The sequence below is a fragment of the Callorhinchus milii genome, unplaced genomic scaffold, assembly GCF_018977255.1.
Source record: "Callorhinchus milii isolate IMCB2004 unplaced genomic scaffold, IMCB_Cmil_1.0 Scaffold18, whole genome shotgun sequence".
Lineage (NCBI taxonomy): Eukaryota > Metazoa > Chordata > Chondrichthyes > Chimaeriformes > Callorhinchidae > Callorhinchus > Callorhinchus milii.
Window position 1 is genome coordinate 8,023,590 of NW_024704759.1, and position 21,191 is coordinate 8,044,780.

The 21,191-nt window shown below is 37.5% G+C and overlaps 1 protein-coding gene across 1 annotated transcript in view; it reads left to right on the forward strand.

The window, feature by feature from the left end:
* Positions 1 to 20,396, forward strand: part of ctnnbl1 (catenin, beta like 1) — a 61,011-nt gene extending 40,615 nt beyond the window's left edge. Inside the window, exons 12-16 of the mRNA NM_001292644.1 lie at positions 2,625 to 2,722; positions 4,458 to 4,538; positions 6,385 to 6,522; positions 9,233 to 9,305; positions 20,030 to 20,396. Coding sequence (NP_001279573.1) covers positions 2,625 to 2,722; positions 4,458 to 4,538; positions 6,385 to 6,522; positions 9,233 to 9,305; positions 20,030 to 20,118 — 479 coding nt within the window. The 3' untranslated portion in view covers positions 20,119 to 20,396. The remainder of the gene's footprint in view (positions 1 to 2,624; positions 2,723 to 4,457; positions 4,539 to 6,384; positions 6,523 to 9,232; positions 9,306 to 20,029) is intronic.
* The last annotated feature ends 795 nt before the right edge of the window (positions 20,397 to 21,191 follow it).

The following is a 21,191-nucleotide window of genomic DNA, read 5'->3' on the forward strand; positions in this document are numbered from 1 at the left end:
ATATAATTTACATTTATATGAAATAAAACAGCATGGAAAATTTCACTGTCAGCTTTTTGTGCGTCTGTGCTTTGATGAATATTGACGGGCACCAGCATTTATTAAGCTTTTAGGAGATGAAAAGATACTCGGTTGATGGACAGAGTTGCTGCATAGAGTTGGGGTCTCACAGAGCCAGACATTTTAGCTTTCAGATTTAATTTCTGTGGCTCAGTAGAATGAGGTTCTGTTTACTATATATATGGCAGAAGATCAGATTTTGCAGCTGGTAGAAAGTGATATCACAAGTGGTGTAAGAAAGCCTGGATGATCAGAGACCAAAGTATGCTTATGGAGAAATGGGCCTTTTGAAGCTTTAATTTTAGCTTTGGAGCTCCGAGTTTTGTCATATTTTAAGTTCTCTTCCATGACAAATTAATCTGGAAATAGTTTCTTGGCATAGTAATGATCTGTGGTAAATTAATGGTGTTGTGTAGTACATATCCTGGAAATCCTGGTCCATGACTTGTCTCTTGGCATAGTAATGATCTGTACAAAATGGATGGTGTGTATGGTGCAGACGATGCATATCCAGGAATCCTAATCAATTACTCCTCTGCTGGTCAATGTATTCAACTATTTCTTTTGTTTTTATCCTATGGATTTCTGCCCTTTTCTATTAATAGCCGAGTCACTATTTGAAGAGGAAATTCAGGTGATGATGATGGGATGTATCCCAGACATTTAAGTTGAGGGAAAAGCACAGTGACGTCAGTTAACTTACTAACTGACTGCAAGTTAACTTGGTAACTGCAAGTTACTCATAACCCACTCTGACCTTCTGAAATAAATATGTGATTAAATATATGGAACTGAATACAGTTATTAAAGAGTAACTCGGTATATTTTTCATTTTACAGCTTTCAAATTGTGGAAGTTTTATTTTCAATTATCTATAACTTAACATCAACAACTTGCATAACCCTAACCATAATATAGCGCCCTTCAATATTAATTTCACTGTTTAGCACAAGAAATGCAGGAGTTTCATATTGAAATCCAGAAAGCAGTGACTCTTGATCCATGCATTGTTATAACCACAAACAGAAGCTTATCTGCTAGTTTATTTCAAGTCTGAATTTATTTCTTCCAATGTAACGAACCTAGTCTAAGAAGCAATGATGAACCATTGATAAACTTTATGAAAACTTGCTATTTGAAGAAGGTTCAGGCTTTCGTTCTTGACCCCCATGCAAGGCATGTTCAAGCTCATCAGTATCAATGTGTGTAAAGGTTGACACTGATTTGATAATATCTAAATAGAATATTTTGCTGTCTGTTTTCATTGGCATTTAAAAGTGAAAGTTAATGCATTTTGAGCTGTATTTACAAAGCATTTAAGTTCATTCCGGCTGGTAAAGGATACAAAATTTCTACTAAAACACAATATTTGAGGAAGGTGGAAGGATGATATTGGTTTCAGTCGTACGCTTAAATGATTTGTGTGTTGCATTTTTGTGTTTCTTTCGTTGTCTTCATAACAGAACAAAAGCAGCTTAAAAATAAACATATCTAAAACCCGTTGTCAGATGATTATATTTCCCATTAAATCTTTGCAATTTTAGAGGTCATAACCTCTTCATTGCATTTTTTTTTAGAAGTTAATGGATGTGTCGGCCTATTTTTCGATTTATCTTTTTACAATATTTATTTCACCATTTACATTTGAGTGCAGGATTACGGTCTATATTTCTTTTGTGCTTATGCATTGCCAACACTGTCTGTTGTTGATACATTCTATGTCTAGATTTGAAACCTCCACACATTTTCAAAGCTGCTAACATTCAGTACTTGTTGTGTCTAACAATGATGGGGCTTGCTGGATGCCTGAAGCATCAACTTATTGATGGAATATTTTCTGTATTGGAACATATTAAGAAAATCCTGTTATTATTTATTGCAAAGCTGACTAAATCCATGATAATGACTGTTTACTTTTAGTTTGATCTTTCTCAGTGGGTATAAATGTCATGACATCATATTCTTGCAATAATGTATTCAGAATATATGAGCATCATACATTTTTGAAGGCATTGTTAAATATTTAAAACTAAAACGTAGATAAATTATGATTTTTCCATCTAAATAATTTGGTTCAGAGGCCTCTTGATTTTGTAGTGTCACTGTGGATTCATAAAGTAGCTTGATGCAGTTAAAAAAAAATGAAAGCTGTTGCCAGTTTCACTCGTTAGGAATCTAGTTGGGTAAGGACTTGCTATCCTTCATTTAGTAGGGGAGGGGGTTTGAAGAATTGCTATAATATTGTTGTAATTCACATGGATTAAAGCCACACACAATGCAAGTTTTGGGGAGTTTTAATTTAATCTGGTTCTCCAGAGTTCTATGGTACTGAATTCTTGCACCTGTTTAAACACTTGGAAACAAAGCATGGTGCCCTTAGCTATAAACTCATTCTATTCCTTTTCCCATCAGCAGTAATTAAACAAGGATAATTCATTGCTCGGATGATATTTGGGATTTTTCAGTTCATAAGTGAAATCTTCAGATCATCCATGTTTAGTTTCCTTTCCTGGAGTACTGGCGATTAACATACGAATAATTATGATTTTATTTTCTCCTTGTAGAGCATGTTTGTTCTATTCTGTCATCCATGCTACGGAACTTGAAGGGACAGCAGCGAACACGGCTACTCAACAAATTCACTGAAAACGACTGTGAAAAGGTAAGTTGTCTGTCTGTCTGTCTGTCTTTCCAGACTATGGTTAATTGCTAAGTGGAATTACTGTATCGATTCACAGCTGAAAAAATATGCATTACTGATATTCTGTCCTTTGCTTGGGAAGGGAAAATGTATTAAAATGTGTGGAGGTTTATATATTGCCCGAATAGGATTGCTGTATTGGTTCATCTCCTGATCCGTTGATTATAATTCTGATTATATGTGATCCATCCAAGTGTATCCTGAATAAATTGAATTGCTCCTGTGTACTGTTTGACAGTAGATCAAAGTCTGTACATCATATGGAGAGGAAAAAGCAAGTACCAGCATTTTATAGTCTCCTATCACTTCAAAACAGCTCAAAACATTTCACAATAATTACCGTCAACTGTCATGACTGATTTTGAGGCAAAAAAACAAAATCTATTTACGCAGAAAGGTGAAATGTATTAATGTTTGCAATTGATATAGCGCCTTGTCACTTCAAACAACTCAAAGCACTCAAATTATGGTGTGTGTGTGTTTCTGTAGGCGACCGCAAATGTCCAATTGATTTGGAGGATTGTTAGTCAAACCCGTAGAAACTCTTTCTTCTGTTCGATTAATGTTATTATTCGTACAATTGACAACAACCCGGTTGTTAGTTGATTAGCGGATCATTTTTCTTGGAGTAATAATTCCTTGAAAAAAAACTATTTGTAGGACACTGCTGTGCGCAATTGGCTGCTGCATTTTGCCCACAATGTATACAGTCAATTCACTTTACAGTATGTTCTATGAAGCGCGTTGAGATGTCTCGAAGACATGATAAGGCGTCATCAAATGCAAGGATTATTATTATTAATGTCATGATTTCAGTGGCGTGCACAAGCAAATATAATCATGGTTTAACACCACTTGATAGTGCAGATGTATTGCTGTATTCTGTTTTACTGAATGTCCCAGGCACTTCATTGACTCATTGCTCAATCTAGTTTACATTAATTTGTAATTTTATGATTCTGTAAATCTTTTAATACTTGAAAATGGCCATTGCTTCAATGCTAGTTTTGAGATATATTTTGTGCTCGGAGATGGTAGCTCACCTAGATTTCTGTATCGGATTAAACATGTTTGTACTGTTTGCATATCTACTGCAAAGCACAATAGTGCGCGGAGTGGATCAAAAATAAAATGGATCATAAATAAAAATCCTTGCCTTTTGATGTAATGCCTTATCCCGTTATCGCAATGTCTCAAAGCGTCTGAATGGTTCACTCTAAAATTAGTGGCTTAAATCTAATCTAGATGTCGGGTATGCTGCCTATTGTACATTAATACCACCAAGCGAGCTTGGTTTAGTTCATGGGATATTTTTTCTCAATGACAACGAATCCTCTTTACCCCTCTCCGCCCAGAAACTAAGGCAGCCCCGATCCATCGAATAAAAAGGGATTTCTCATGAATATTTTGAAGGATTGATTTCTCTTGTAAATCACAATATAATGCTCTATTGAAACTGCATTTATTGCTCCGTTTCCTGCAGAGCAACACATCATGCAAGCTTGAAGCATAGCTTGCGCATCACAATATAGCCTTCTTGCTACTGAGAGATGCTTACACTGATGGCTACATAAATTCTAGGCCGTAAAGTCTGGTTCTGTGACACCGTTTGCATTTAGCAACAACATACTATCGGCGGATGGAGCTGCCAGCCTCTGCTTGGTTTGTGGTTGATGGTTGTTTGTGTTTCCCACAGGTCGACCGACTGATGGAGCTGCATTTTAAGTACCTGGAAGCTGTGCAGGTGGCTGACAAAAAGATTGAAGGAGAAAAGCATGTAGGCATCACTTAAAAACCATCAACAGCCTGGGTTTCTGCGTCTCTAATGCTTATATTTAGCAGAGTGGCTTACATACATTCTGCATTGTAGAGGGGTTAGAGATGCAGGTTTTGGGGGGAATTAGGATGTCAAAATAAATTGTATTAAAACTAGCCTACCCACTTGAGTATATTACACCTTACTTTTTTAAAAGTGAAAATGCAGAGCTGTGAGGAGAAGGTCATATCACAGTCGATAATTCAGCACTAAAATGCATTGCTGCCAACTCAGTCCTGCCACTTATCAGATAATAACTGTAAATTGAGCTGTTCAAATAATGTGTGTGCATGCAGTATAGTTATTGATTCCTTGCACAGTGTAAGAAGGGAGCTGTAGCAATGAAAAATCATTGCCTTATTGTCTGAATGCAAAATGCCTTGAAGGAGAAGGAAAGCTTGGGGGAATAGTTCAAGTACCAAGTACTCTCTATGTATATATAGTTTTTAAAATCTTCAATTCAATGACGTACTTTCCCTCCCTGAGAGACTCAGTATTTTGGATCCTCTCCACAGTATAGCTTCATCTAGCATTGTCTACAACAAAAAGACTTCCATTCATTAATATGGTGTGAGTAATTTTAATACTATAATTTTACCAGTATGGGCTGGCTAAATAGGGAAAGATGAGTACAAAACTGGATGAGAACTCAACAAGCATTAGTTTCTTAGCTCGAGTGCCTTTACATTGCTTCTGAAATTCTGTGGAAGACCTGCTTCCACATTGGTGACCATGGTGCTTCAAGTTAAAAGTGCTCTGGCCATTAAACATTGGAGTGACTAAATACACTGGAGGCTTAAGATGATGGGACAAGGATTAACAATTTGACAATTCATCCTACCATCTTACAAATATACTCCTTTTTAAGAAAAATACTTGGTGGCGTAGTTTATACTGAAAGCATTTCTCAGAGAATTTCCTTCAAAGTATTAAGATCTCTTCACCTGCAGGATTGTAACTGTGAATTGGTACTTCTTATTGAATTTACTTGTCTTGTTGGTTGTCTTTTACGGAATGGCAAACTCTTGAAAAGTCAGTGCCTTCGCGAAGAGGTTGCTAATATATTTGAGCACTAATCTTTAAGGTGGCGGGGAAGTGCTCTGATGCCAATGCATTTGTTCTCAAAGTGAGGTTTCCACCTCAAAGTAGCATTTGAGCTCTTGTCATGACTATTAATTTAAGTTGATTTCAATTATAGAAAAGTATGATCCACAGACTAGAATAATGGATGTTAGAGGCTCAGTTGCAAGGTATAATCTCAAGGTGCTCAGGTCTCCTAAAATATCATAATACGTGAAAGGCGCCATACAAATGTAATCTTGTTGTAATAAGCGAATACTATCTGACAATCCCTACAAAAAAAGATTAGATAATAGCAATGAATAGAGCTGAGAAAATTGATGCATCAGAAACCAGACTATGTATTAAAGTTCTTGGGCAAGTTCCAGTATCTTTTTTAAGATCTACTGAGAGGTGCACTCTCCTAGAAGTTAATGCCTAGTTTTGTGATCTCTTCCAATGTGACTTGACCTGGAAACGTGAGACTGTTTAGGGCACAGCCGTCGACAGTGCTGCAATCAACTGCAGTGAATATCGGTCAGTTTTTAAGTACACTTTGGTAGAGAAGAAAACCAACCCTTTCTCTTTACCTTCTTCATGTTTTCATCATTTTGAGGTGGTTGGACTATTTGAGAGCATAGGGGGAAGGACATATTCATGAAGTAAAACTAGCACAAAGTAATTTCTTGTTTTTGTTATTTAATACACTATCAAAAGTTTGTAACCACAAAAATAACCTTTTTTTCAGGACATGGTCCGTCAAGGGGAAATAATTGATGATGACATGGAAGATGAATTTTATCTGAGGCGCTTGGATGCTGGTCTCTTTGTCCTTCAGCTGGTTTGCTACATTATGGTTGAGATTTGCAATGCAAATATCCCTCAGGTAATTAAGAATTGTTTCTATAACGTTAAGGCAGTTCTCTCCCTGGGTAGATTTATGAGGCCAGGATTTTATTAGAGAGTCTAAAAGAAACTTGAGATTATCTGCAAAGAAAATAGATTGCGATGATTCTTTTATATGTGAATTATGTAGGAATTAAGTAGAAATATAGTTTAACAACTTTAACTGAACTTAATAGTCTCTTGTTGGAAATCAGCAGAATAGATCCTATAATTAAAATATTTTTCCCCCTTATTGAATGAACAAGGTATTATATGCTCATGGGGTAGCGATTTGAAACAGCATTCTGGTCAAGGATAACATTGAATCTTGCATTAGTTGGGAGGTTTGTTGGATTTCCTAACTTTGAGCGATGTTGGAGCTCATTCACTCAAAGGATGCTCCTAAGATTTTGCTTTCCCATACTCTCCATAGTGTTCGTACCATATGTCAACATTAATCACAGCCACAGTATTGTCGGTTTACAACATTGTGTCACAAGTTCCTGGCCTGAATTTAATATTGTCCTTGTAAAATAAAACCAGTCCACGAACCTTACAATTTGCATTAATTACAATGCAAGATTTCCTGGGCAGTTTGTCCAAGCTTGGGAACCTAAATGCTTCTTTTAGGGAACGTTGCCATTAGAACAAATAAAACAATCTCTCCAGAAATGAAGGAGAAGAATGTATAGTCTATTTTTTCACATAGTCTAGTTTTTCTTTTCTCTATGGAAAAGCAGCTGATTCTATTGCTGCCTCCCTAAGGTAAGTCAACTTCAAGAACTATCCAAGTTGCTTGTGAATAATTCCTTGATTGCCGAGCAAATAAAGTTTGGAAAATGTAATTGTGCTTTGTCGTGGAAATGACCAGTGACAAAAAAGTGTAATGGTTCTTATTTAGTATGTTATCTTTGGATACAAAATTTCTTGCTTCTTTCTGTCTAGACGTTGATCTTGTGATATTGGTTCTCATCATTTGTTTATTTAGATATTAGGTGGTGTTAACGGATTGTAGCCGGCGGTAGCAAACAAGGGCCAGCATTTCATGACTTCAGCCTTTCTGCTTGCTCAAAGAATCATCTTGTGAAATGTACTGTAGTCCGACAGGCAACACCGAGATCACCTATAGTCATGGTTTATTATGTGATTAACTCCTCTGTCTTTAAACTTTTGAATACAAATCATACAGCGTTCCAGGTGGCAACACACTCTATCAGGGAATCCACAGGCAAGAAAAGTGATGTGTATAGCTTTGCTGCCAGTGTTCTGAGCAAACCTTTTGAATTAATAAAGAGTTTCTATAGCAGCTCTAAATTTACTCTGTTGAAACCCAGATTTAAAACGTGGGAGATTTTGTTGACTGGTAGATGAAGGTGAATCTGAAGTTCCAACGGTTCTGTGTGTTCTGTCTCAGAATTAGAGTAAAGGAGCATAAGATTGCTTCTTAATTCTAATAATAAATTGTCAAGTATTCTAGATTATGTACTCCATTAGTGGAGAAAGGTGAATAATGCTCAAAAACACAGGGAAACAAACTTGTGTAGTAGAATTAAGCACTGTACACTTATTGAAAAATAATGCATAAAGTTTCCTTTGGGACTTCCTTTCTTCAGCTCAGTAATCATAGTGTGTGGAGAGGAGAATCATTTGAAAATCGGGTCTTCCACACTCTGGATATTTTGTTTGAGCGCATGCAAGTCCATTTTGGTTTCTGCTTTCTGCTGCAATTATATTGCACAATTTACCCCCCAAAACGTGCAGTTTAAATGTGGGTTGGGTCGGCAGTGGAAATTCACTGTTGAAATAACCTGGAGCAGGTAGTTTAGGAACAGCTTGACTTGTCTATTGCATTAATACATAATGCAGTAGATAAAAATTGAAATCGGGCTCTGCGCCACTCATAGTCATTTGAAAACTCTGGGATGGCTAAAGAACTTTCAAAGGACTTGCGTCTTTACGTGTTTAAAGTTGGAAGTGCAATGTCTCATTAATAACATTAAAACAGTAACTTCTGGTTTTGGCATTCTGTATATACCCTGAGGTGTGCATGACCAAAATTTCAAAATCAATATTGAGGGTTTCTTTAAAAAGCAGGAAGTATAAATCTGTACTGCAGGATGGGAGACCATTGTGTAAATACTGCGTCAGTCTGCAAGTTTCTCAAGTTATTAATTTCTAAATCAAAAAGCTGCAATAAACTAATATATATTACAAGGTTCTTGTGTGTCAGGAATAACCATATTAATACAATATAACTCCATCTACACAAATAATTCCCCAAACATTGCCTTTATTGAAAGCTTTTTATTTAAAAAAAAGTGTTGCACTAAATTAACTTTTTTTTGTATACTTTTACTGCTGGTAATAAAAGGAAAATGTGTTCCTTTTTATAGGCTTATCTGTAGTATTGTCATGTCTGTGATGCTCTGCAGAGCTGCTAATTTAATCCCTCGCTGGCATCAATACGTATATAGGTTTCAGCAAAAGCTTGGCACTTCTCCATATTTAAATTTTAACTACCTTGATATGCAGAAGGTTGGCACGTCTATATGGCATTCTGTGGGGAGGAGGAAAAAAAACAAGCGTAAAAAAATGTGGCTCCATAGGTAGGAACTCACCTGGGATGTGCTTGAGCCAATTACAAGAAAATTCTAGTTTTTATGCCAGTATGATGTTTGTGATACTGAGACTGTTAATGTGTTTGTTTCTAGATTAGGCAGCGTGTGCACCAGATCTTGAATATGCGAGGTGGTTCCACCAAAGTGGTCAGACACATCATGAGAGGTAAGTGTTATAGCTGCCATTTTATTCATCGACTCTGACACGTTCAGTTCCAAGTTGTATCAGCATAGCACTAATATGTAAGTGTTCTGTTCCAGCAAAGGAGCAACAGCACCCTGTGCTTTATGCATGTAAATTGCGGTTGATTCTAGATTTGCACTAACTCAGTCTTCTGACTTCCTATTGTTCTGTTCTATTCTGTTTAATTTTGGGGGACCAGCTGGGCACCTGATACATGAGGACACCCAACACCACACTTAAGAGTATTCAAATCAGATTGAGGATGTGCTTGATACCCACAGATGGAAATTCCCGTCTTTGGAATGGAATGCACATTCCCTGGAGGAACGAATCGTGATTACCTAATAACGGAGATATTAGCCGTACGTTGGCGAGATCCAAAGCTTGGGGACCCCAGAGTGTGCATTGGGGTAGTGTTAAGACCTCCCCCCCCACACCCACCCTTAGTTATGTACAGCAATTTAGAAACAGTGAAGTATTATAAATTGGTAAAACTTCCCCCATTGAGAATGAATGAATTAGTGGTTACAAATTCATTTGTGCAAGCCAGTCTGCATGCATTTTGTGGCCAGGTAATGTAGATTGTATGCAGTCAAGCAAATGTATTTGTGTTTGGTGTCCCTCCACCTTGCGCCTTCCCTTCCCATCTTCAAAACCCACCTTGAGACATATTTTCGACTGAACTATTAGACTCCCTCCTCCCCCCCCACCCCCCCCCCACCGATCAGGCTTCCAGCCAGCTGTGTGAAGCACTTTGAGAGATCCTCCCAACATGATATAAATGTAAATGATTACTGTTCAGAAGACTTAAGTTTTTATTCATTTGTGAAATTATACCAATCAGCAATCAGAAAACACTATGACATTACTGATCACTGATCCTTCTCATTTGTAAAAAAAAGTAGAACCTGTGGTTCAGAATTATTTATTAAACAAAATGAGCTAATTTGTATATGTTGCTTTTTAATTAAACCATTTTCTTTCTGAAAGATGAGAACTTGTCTGGTACATCCCCTGTAGCCTATTATCAAGCCTTTTTTTTGTGGAAAAAAAAGTGATTCTACTGGAGGCAATTCTTTTAAGTCAGATTGGTCCAACCTTTTGGTTGCTGAGGGCCGGATGCTCTATTTGAGAAACATCTGCAGGCCGCATAAGCAATATTTTGTGTTTCCCATCCGGAAACATAACATTTATGGGTCATGGAGGGAGCAGGTGAGCCAGATGAAATGGGGCTGGGGTGGCTGGGGCTGCCCAGTTGAACCACCCTGCTTTAACTCATTGTGTGATTACTTTCTACCAAAGTGCTTTTTACATTACTGCTGCAGTCATGATGCAATTGTGTTTGTAACTAAGCAACAAGCCCAATACAACACACTAACTTGAAGTGAGAAGCTTTGGAAAATGAATATCCCTCTTTTCCCCCATGTGATTTCTTGGAATCCCTTCCCGTTAGGTTATGGGAGGGGTTATATAGCTGCAACAACATGAAAGAAGAGTTCTGTATTCCAGTCCATCTTTGTTGTAAATTGTTTATTCATCACAGGAGCAATTCTAAAAAGTGTTTTAATCTTCAGTTATATCAGCAGAAATGACTGCCTCCTCCTCACATAACATTGTCTTTCATGGAAGACAAAGTTTTTCAAACACAGCAAAAAATCATATACAAACAGCCCACGCTGGGACCTTATTCAGCTCCATAAGCTTATTTACTGGAATATTCTTATTATTATTGCATGCAAATAGTTGCTTGTGGTTTTATATTACCCACGTTTGTGCTAATTTTCCCGTGACTGTGACAGTCTTTGGGCCCGAGGGAACTACATAATGGTGGAGATGCAGCTGAAGAATAATAGATTGTGGGTTCATTAACTGCATATTCGCAGCCTAATAAGTTCGTGTTTGTTTTATTACGTCCCCCAGCTATGTGTGAAGCATACTCCCATGACAAATGTGTTGAAATCAGCTGTAAAGCAGACCCCACTCAGTTCTCATTCGAGTACAGAAGTGGTTCATTTCAGTATGAGCACTGCTCTCCAAGGAGCAGGCCTGTATCAGCACTAGAAACTGCATCTATAACAAGCCAAGGATTTCTGAATGTCATCGCTGGAAATAACTGTTTAAACAGGCCTGTGAAGGACATTGTAATCCATGTGCAATTCATTAAGGGTTTTCCACCGAGTTAACCAATAAACTATTATTTAGCAAAATGATTCCTATTGCAAACACCCCCACCAGCCAATTTATATAGTCTGGCATACAAGCAGTAGAGAGCACATCTCTCTCAATTGTGTTAGATGTGGGATGTTGATTACCTCACTTAGGTTGATATCTAAGGCTTTTGATATCTCTTGGCCATAATGCCATTGTCTGAAAAATGTTAAGATCCTACAGAATTTTTTAATATTCTTAAATTGGGTCTTAGTTTGGAAATCCATTCTTTCTAAGAGCTTCGGAAAAGCAGCTTCATAATTAAGATTTAATTAGATTTTTCAAAATTCTGCACGGTCTTAGAGGAATTTCTGGCCTCCAGTGCCTTAACTGGGACACAGGAATAAATGTTGCAAATTTCTAATATGTACGAAAGGGGATACAAACATTGGTTTGAGAAAAGCAGTGATGGTATCTGGAATATTTATTCGTGTTGTAAGTTGCCTGCCAGCTGTTTTTACTGCTGTGTGTTCAAATTAGTACTCTAGTGAGAGCTGCTTTTCATATAGCTACAGTATACTGAGGAATATTTGGATTTAGAAATAGATACTGGACAGGCTTGAGTGGGATTCCTGCTTGAAGCTGATCTTTTTGCCACTGTAAACGGGGTAAATCATTTGACTCTACATTGCTTAGTAGCAGTAAATTGTTTGTGATCTCAACCAGGCAAATGAGGAAATGCTCTTTCATTCTCTCTTGAGTGGGAAATCTGGCTTGTTTGACTTGTCCCACTTGCCACCTGGGAGTTAATGACATCCCAGCATCTGTATGATTGAAGACAAATTTAGAACCAGTGCTGTTCCACACTGAAGGGGGGTTGTGCTGCATTGCCAGGATGGCTGCAATGAATGGAAAAACAGTGACAGTGCGGGGGAATAAATTGTTAAGAAAGTTTCTCAGATGCTGCCATGCAGATAGTTATTTGTGGTGTGACAGCCTAACCCATGTCACAGTTTAAGAATCTAATCGCACTAGGGGACAGAAATTCAAATCAGAGTTGAGCTGGTTAAAAGTGGCTCCAGAAAATATTTCTTCGCACAAATTGTGGTGAGAAAAAATATTTCTTCGCACAAATTGTGGTAAGAATGTGGAATAGTTGGCTATAGATGCAGAATCAATTGAGGGGTTTAAGTCAGAGTGTTAAGGTATATGGAAAAGAAATTGAGGAAAGGGGTTAGACAGGAGCTGTCATGAACTAATAGAATGCAAAGATTTGATGAGCGAAATGACTGAACAGTGTCCTGCTCTCAGAACTGACTATCTTACATAAGAACGTAAGAAATAGGAGCAGGAGTAGGCCATTCGGCCCTTCGAGCCTGCCTCGCCATGTAATAAGATCATGGCTGATCTTCTAACCTACTTCCATTTACCCGCCCTATTCACATATCCCTTAATCCCTTTAGTTTTTAAAAATCTATCGATCTCAGTCTTGAATATGTTCAATGACTGTCTTGATATATGTTCTTGTTGGCCAAATGTGGGACAGTATTGATGGTGGCAGTGAGTAAGTCCCTCCTCCACCAAACTGGCTGGATGAGCAGACATTGGTCAAGGCCTTGGAGGAAGCTAAAGGGGGTGAAAAGAAAAAAAGTGAATGGCACATCTAACTTGTTCAGGAAATTAGTAGTAACACTGATCAAAACTTTCTAAAACCTTACCAAATGTGCGTACAAAAAGTAAAAGCTTTGCTGGTAATAATAATCCTTGCATTTTGACATTTCACGTCTTAAAGGCGTTTCAAAGCACTTCGTAGAATATACTGCATATTTTGTGGGCGAAATTATATGTATATGTTGCCACAAAAGTGAGTGTAAATAGTCCGAATTGAATCACTTTAATTGTTGTACATTAAAGCACTTCAGTTTTGCCCAAGGGAAAAAAGGGATGTTCGTATCCCTCAACAAGGTAAAGCAGCACAGTTCCTTTGGAATCAGCACTTTTTTTCTTAGGCTAAGAACAGTTTTTTTAGTTTAAGAAAAACATGATTTTTTTTATTGGCGCAGGGTTGACGTGACATTATAGTTTTGCAGCCAATAAAAAAGTAATAGCTTGTTAACCAGTTGGCCTGTCAAACTCTCATGTCTAATCGTGTCTCTCAAGCAGGAAGTGGGAGCTGTGAATCGGAACACATTGTCTCAAATGTGCCGAAGTAAAGATTTGTTCATGCTCTTTGAAATGAACTAATAAAAGTGGCATATAGTCAAGGGATCTAAATTTTGAGATCGTTATTATTGGGTGCTCATCCCTGAGGGAAGAGGACAATGCAAGTTCTTCACCACTACTTTAGTCCGGAAGGAAAAGTACTTTTGTATCACCATCATTGCAGGCATTTTCAATTCCATTTCAGAGGTTGCAACTATCGTTACAGAGTGTTCCTTTCAATTGCCCGCGTGTTAACAAAAATGGACCTATTGTGGTGGATTTGAGAGAAGCCTTGGAGCAGGTTGCCCGGCTGCCCTCTTACGTGCAGTTGCTGCATTATTGGGGAAATCACATGATTCAAAGTAAAGTTACATTTTCTATCAGAAGAAACAATTGCATCTTATTCTGATAGATTTTAGGAAGATTTGCAGTGTTGAATGATTGCAGTGATGCTAGAGCCAAAGGAAATGTCACATCTCGTTTCAGGTCGAGCTGAGTCAGTGATGAGTACGGCACTTCACTTTTCTGTATCGTGAAATTCTAGGATCGCTTGGCTGAATTTGTTTATCCAAAATTTGCATTGAATGTATACATAAAACAAATAGCAGTGTATACATAAAACAAATATCCATGGCAAATGCAGAGAGACATTGGGACTTATGTATCAGGAAAAAATATGTATCAGGAAATCACTTAAATAGGACGTGTTTCAGTGCATTGTAGACGTGTGCCATTTGCTATTTACAAAATGCTGGGTTTGAATTTTAATACAAATTGATAATTTAGGTAGCAAGGGATTTTGAAGTAATATAATTTCATATCACTAAGCGTCAGATTTCCTGCCAACATCTTTGTACCGGTGATGGTTTCATATTTGATTTTCCCTATCTACCAGAACATGTTGGTTTTCAGTCTTTTGAGTTATTCTCAGAGAAGAATAGTCCAAGTCTTCACTGGACGGAGCAGAGAGTTAACAAGGATAATTCAGAGTCTATTAAATCAAAGAGAAAGGTGCAGTGTGCTGCAGACTCAGAACCAAGAATGCCCCCAAAGAGACCTGGGGGAAGGTGAAACACTGTAGATATTCAGCACGTTGCCAGAATGCTTTCATATTTGATCCATTTTGCCCAAAGACAATACAGTTTTGAAAATGGTGCTTGCTTGATAGTTTTCCAGATAGTTTTGAAGCTGAATATCTGCACCACCTGCTATTCGGACGAGTTGGGAAACGCTTTTGTTATTTTTATTTCTGTAGAGCTGTTTGATGTATCTTAAATGAGTGCTGATATAGAAATCTGATTTTGTTTTCTAAAAAGAGTTGCTGGAACTCTAGAGCAGGTCAGTCAGCATCCAAAAGAGGAAAGTAGGGTGTCATTCTGGGCACGACCCTTCATGAAAAACTGTTCAATTGTCTTATTGAGGGATGTGCATGAGAAAACCTATCCTCCTTTCGGATGCTGAGTGACTTCCTTTATTTCGGCACCTAGCGTTTGATCCCGAATTATTATTTTTTTCCTTAGTACTAATGCTTATTATTCTATTGTTTTGGGGTTTATGTACAATTTAACTCATTCCTGACTTAGCAGGAATGAGTTAGATGTACAAAATCCCCAAACAATAGAGTGGCTAGTTTTCTTCACATTGTATAACTGGTTCATATCGATTTGGACAGCTTTGAGCACTATTATCTATCATCTATCAGCGCCTTGGTACATCCTCCCGAAGTGAAAGGCGCTATACAAATGTAATTTTCTATTGGATCATCTCTCATTGCTGTGATGCGAGTCAGCACATTGCTTAAATAATTTAGACATGAATCACCAAGTCCTTTTTAAGAAGGTCCATCAAAGCTTTCAGAGTATGAGACTGTTGTAAACTCTGACACCAAATTGCATGCCTTTGTACCTTCAGTGGAAAATGAAGAACTTCCTTTTCGTTCTTAAAAAGTAACTTAATATTTATGAATTATAACCTTTTTTATGTTCTGGAGATTTCCCTTAAGAAATCTAACAGTACTCAAGTCACAAGCAGTTTAGGTATTAATAATTGAATAGGGAACAAAGGAAAAGTTGTTGGCCATTCAACTCCATCCAGCCTGATGGAGTAATAATTGTCTGAAGCTTTTATGTAGTTTAATCTGCTGTAGCCTACAATATATCATGCACTTGTTTAAATTCACAAAGCACACCCTGTGTTGAAACATTTTTATATTAAATTACATTACGTTTCCTAAATTCGTGCCTCTAATTTATATCTACGCTCCTGACTATAATCACATTACATTTGAGCTACTGAAAATTCTAAATTATACAGTCTAAAAAAGAGGAATGTACCAGAGTGGAAGAGCCAACTGTGCCTCAACTTGCCTGTCCTCAAAGGTTAAAAAAAAAATTAATAATTTAGTCACCCAATCCACGACTATTTGTGGGACACTGCTGTGCGCAATTGCCTGCCGTGTTTCGCCCACAAAATATAGTCAATTCATTTTGCAGTATATTCTGTGAAGTGCTTTGAGATGCCTCGAAGATGTGATGGGCGCTATATCAAATGTAAGGATTATTATTATAATCATAGGATGTGCAATCATGTGATCCACTAATGCTATGCAGAATTTCAGTTGATAAGCACAATCAAATAGTGTCACTTGACAGATCTACTCATTAAATACCATTGCAAATGGATACCTAATTGGATATAAAAGAGATAGCCTATTGTGTGTTACAAGACAGTAATGAATGCATCAAGAAATTAAGATGACGTAAGATGTGTTTTCTCGTTTGAGATACTCTCCTGCCTGCTGTTTTATATAGTAAATGCTGATGGAGGATGGTTTGATTCAATTCTTGCTAAGTTTATTTTGCTAGCACCACTTACCCTGGACAGTGATGGATAACCCCATTCTGTGATTGAATGAAATCATTTCAACCGAATTGCTGTTCTATCACTTGACTTGAATTGCAACAATATCTATCCCGTCTGTCAGTTTATCTCAGATTGCTGCTGGTGTTTGGTGGTAGGGATTCCTGCCTAGATTCAGTGATGTTAGAAGCATTATAGTTATCGTGCCGAGAAATATGATTGTATTGTCACAGCAATCATTATTGACTCTTTATCTCCAGTCCTGTTACACAGCCATTTCTAACACAGACCAGACTTTGTAGTACAGTTCTTGCTATCTTGGTTACTCTGCTCTCATTTATTTGGGTCTGATTCGTTGACCGTTCCCACCTTTACTTCCTGCAATAGATGTAAAATAGGTCTTCGAAGATGTGGAAGCCTGTAGCGTATTGGTTAGAGCACTCGCCTCACAAGAGGACCTGGGTTCAATTGCTGGGCGGGGAGAAAGCATAGACAAGTTTCCTTAGTCCACACGCCTCTGTTTACCTAGCAGTAATTAGGAACCTAGTTGTTAGTCGATTGGTGGGTTGTGTTTCTGGGGGTAATACACCCATCAAAAATATTTTTTTTTAGAAAAAATTATTTGGTCACTCAAACCACAACTGTTTTGTGTTACACTGCTGTGTGTGATTGGCTGCCGCGTTTCACTCACAAATTATACAGTCAATTCATTTTACAGTTTATTCAGTGAAGTGCTTTGAGATGTCTTGAATAACTGATAAGGTGCTATATCAAATGCAAGTATTATTATTATATGTTCCATAGGCACTATCTCCCTTAAGAGATAAATCACAGTTACTGTGCAGCTGACTTTGATTTTCGGTGAGTTTCTGTACCGTAGTCAGCTCATCTCTGCCATGGGGACTGTCTCTAGACAAGGAGTGATATAGATTGGGGAGGGTTAGCATGCTTGAACACAATTCAGTGATAAAATACAATTCAACTTCTTAAAACTTGGGGTTTGACTGAAGTAAAGGCAATTCAACTAGAATAATCAACTTACTTTGTTGATTTCTTCCATGTGAAGCTGAGTAACGGATGACTTCATGCCTGTCTTGCTAGCTGTCAATTTAACAGCAACATCACTATGGCTGCGGCTCTGCAAACTGAAAACCTTTTGACTTTTTTTAGCCACAAATGACTGTCTTGTTTTCCTCTTCCCCCACCCCATTCCCAAAGGAAGGGATTAAATACGTCAATTCAGAGGAGGTTGGTTATGCCAACATAAGTTTTATTTTATTAACTACTATCATTTTACCATGATGTATTTTAAGTTTCAATGTTTGCTCTTGCTGATTGAACATCACTTCCACTAGGTTAAAAATCTCTGTGAAGGACTTGCTTGAATCTGACTAAACTAAGCAGTGGGTATCAAGAAGTGGCATTTGAGTGAGAATTATAACCACCTTCCTTCCTGAAGCTTTTCAGTTAAGGTCAAAATTTAAAGCATGTTAAGCATTTAATGTGATTTGTTTAAATAGCTAGGCTTATTTATTATTTAATGTCTTACTGGAATATTTTGGAGTTCTGTAGCGTAGTGGTTAGAGCACTCGCCTTGCAAGTGAAAGGACCCAGATTCGATTCTCGGGCAGCGCAAAACCTGAGACAAGTTTCCTTACTCCACATGCCTCGGTTTACCCAGAAGTGTGAGCCCAGTTGTTAATCGATTGGCAGGGCAGCTTTGAGCACTACTCAATCAGCATAATACTAATTGCATTTGATTATAATACCTATAATATAAAACATTTAACAGGGAATTGCTGTAAAGTGTAATGACTATTTGTAGGCAAGCACAGCCAGCCGGCCGCCAGTTTGCACATAGCAACAACCCTCAAACAACTACAAAATGAATAACCAATTTTATTCTGGGGAATTGGTGTCCAGGACAGCAGGCAAACCTCATGTCTCTTTGAATAGTAACATGTTTAGTTTTGTGCTGAAAAACAGTTAGGAACTATCCGTTAATTGCTGACTTGCCGATTAGTGAGGGAGGAGAAATTTTCATCCAAAGTTCTTGGCACTGAATTGTATCTTACTTTCCTTCTTTCTTTCTTGCTTTCCTTCCTCCCCATCCTCTCTGCTATCCAGCTTTTCATGAAGTTCCATTAATTGTTGCTCATTAATATGCCTGTAAAATAGGTCTGCGCAATCAGAATATGTTAATTACACACAGACTTGAAAAGGTTTCGGTCTAAATCGGATTTTGTTATTTAATTTGACGCATATTTGTTATTAATTCCATGAAGTACCATTTTCTTTCTCTCCTATTTTGCTCTCCTTTACTCCCAATCTAAAGACGACTCATGCTTGGGCATGGTTTCAGAAATCGCAGCAGCCAAGTACTTTAGCCAAGTGGCCTTTTTGTAAGTCAGGAAAGTGAGTATTGTTCTGGCTGTTGTACCAAGCGTTCACCTCAGTATTACAAAACATAGGTCCCTAGTTAACCATCAGGAGTGTTTTTCCCCTCCTCCACATAACTAATAAAGGTCCCACATCAAGTGCAAATAGGAAAAAAAATACAAAACGTAACCAACTATCTGTATACTTTGGAAACTAAGGTTTTAAATCCTGCTTTCATGTAAAATCTTGATGTAATGCCCCAGAAATGTACAGAAAGAAAAAACGGCAACACTTAGACTGATATGAGTCAAAGCATCTCAATTTAATTACCAACCAGAAATTGAAATTATCTTTGATATGGTTATTAATCACAAGAGATTCAGATGAACACCATTTGATCTTGTCATATGAGAATACTAACCCCACTAACGATCTTCTCATTACTCATTATCAAACTGCTTATTAAATGAGTCCAATCTATTTGCCTCTGCTACACTTCCTGGTAACCCAGCCCAGCTATTAATAACCTTCTGTAAAGTAAATTACTTCCTGAAATCTGGCCTCCACTTCCTTTTCACAACCTTGAACTTGTGTCTGCCTTGGTGTACTTGAAAATCAACTTGGGAATTACCATCATACATTAGCTGATGTTTTTCAGATGTGTCGCAAATTACCTCATGATAAATTCTAAGGCTAATTTATTCAGCTGTTGTTTACATTAACAGAAAAGCATTGAAAAACAATTCAATGATTTCTGAGGAATATTTCAATATTCATTATTTTCAAAAATCAGCATTAAAATATTGCAATGTATCTTGTAACAAAGACTTTTTTTAAAAAAGCTTTTAAGTAAATCTATTTCCAATTGTGATTGCCTCTTCACATGTTTTCCTGTTTGGTTCTACTGATGTTGAGGCTTTGTTCATCTCATGACCAGAGTTGGTATTTTTGAAAAATTCATTCGTAAATGTTTAATAATTATATATTTGAAAACAATTTGATTTACTGCTATATTTCTTAACACGCACCGCACATTTGAACACTGGATAGTAGCTAGATCTGTTAATAACTGGATGGTTAGTGCCTTGCCCCTCACTCTGTTAAAATCTGTTTTACAGAATACACCGAAAACATTGGAGATGGAAAGACTGATGAGTATAAAGAAGCTGAACAGAAAAGAATTCTGGATCTGCTTGAACATTTCTGAAAGCAAATGCTGTCGGAAACTGTTACACACTGCACTGGAGAAGTTTCAAGAAACTCAATGAAAAACTTACAATTGGAGGTGGCTCTGCCCATTCCTTTCGAATCTCACTGAGCTGGGAAATGCAAGTTAATTGGAATCCACTGCATCATGTATTTAAAAAGTGAGCCTCCTCTTCAGCAAGAACTGTGGTGTTCATGGCGTTGCAGAACACTTTGCTCAATTAAATTGCCACTCTTACAGCAGAGGATTTTTTACTTTTGTAATACAGTTGTCCTATCAAATCACATTTGTTTGTTTTTTTAAAAGAAGACTATTTTCCAATCCTTTCTTTTTCTCATAGTTCATTTTCAGTATCTGTGCCCTTCCTTCTGACTGTCTCAGAATTGATCTCACCATTGTTTTACTGTTGAGTTTATCTGGGCCAGAATTCGCAGTTACAGTACATGTTTTTTAATATGGTAGTATCACAAATATACCAGAAGAGAAATTGGAAGGTTTAGAAACCTACAGGGAAATTAAGTGTACGATGTGCTAATTATCAATGATAGTAATTATAACCAGGGATAATTATCACATGGACAGAAAACATGGTTGATACATATTCTTGAAACCTGTTCTTTATCGATCTGTTAAAAATTGTGGAGTCCTGTAGTTTAGTGGTTAGAGCACTCACCTAACAAACGAGAGAACCTTGGTTCGATTCCTGGGCAGGCCGAAACGTTAGGCAAATCCACACGCCTCTGTTTACCTAGCAGTAAATAGGAGCCCAGTTATTAGTCGATTGGCGGATCGCTTTTCCGAGGGTAATAATCCCCTTTAAAAAAAAAGAATAATTTCATCACTCAATCCATAACTGTTCGTGGGACACTGCTGTGTGCAATTGGCTACTGCATTTCACCCACAAAATATACAGTCAATTCATTTTACAGTATATTCTGTGAAGCGCTTTGAGACGTCTATCAAATGCAAGGATTATTATTACTATAGAAGTATTGTGAAATCCCCGTCGGATTAAAGGCAGCTCCCATTCCTTGCTTGCTTAAGCAAAAGGCATTCCATTTGAATGTTCCACT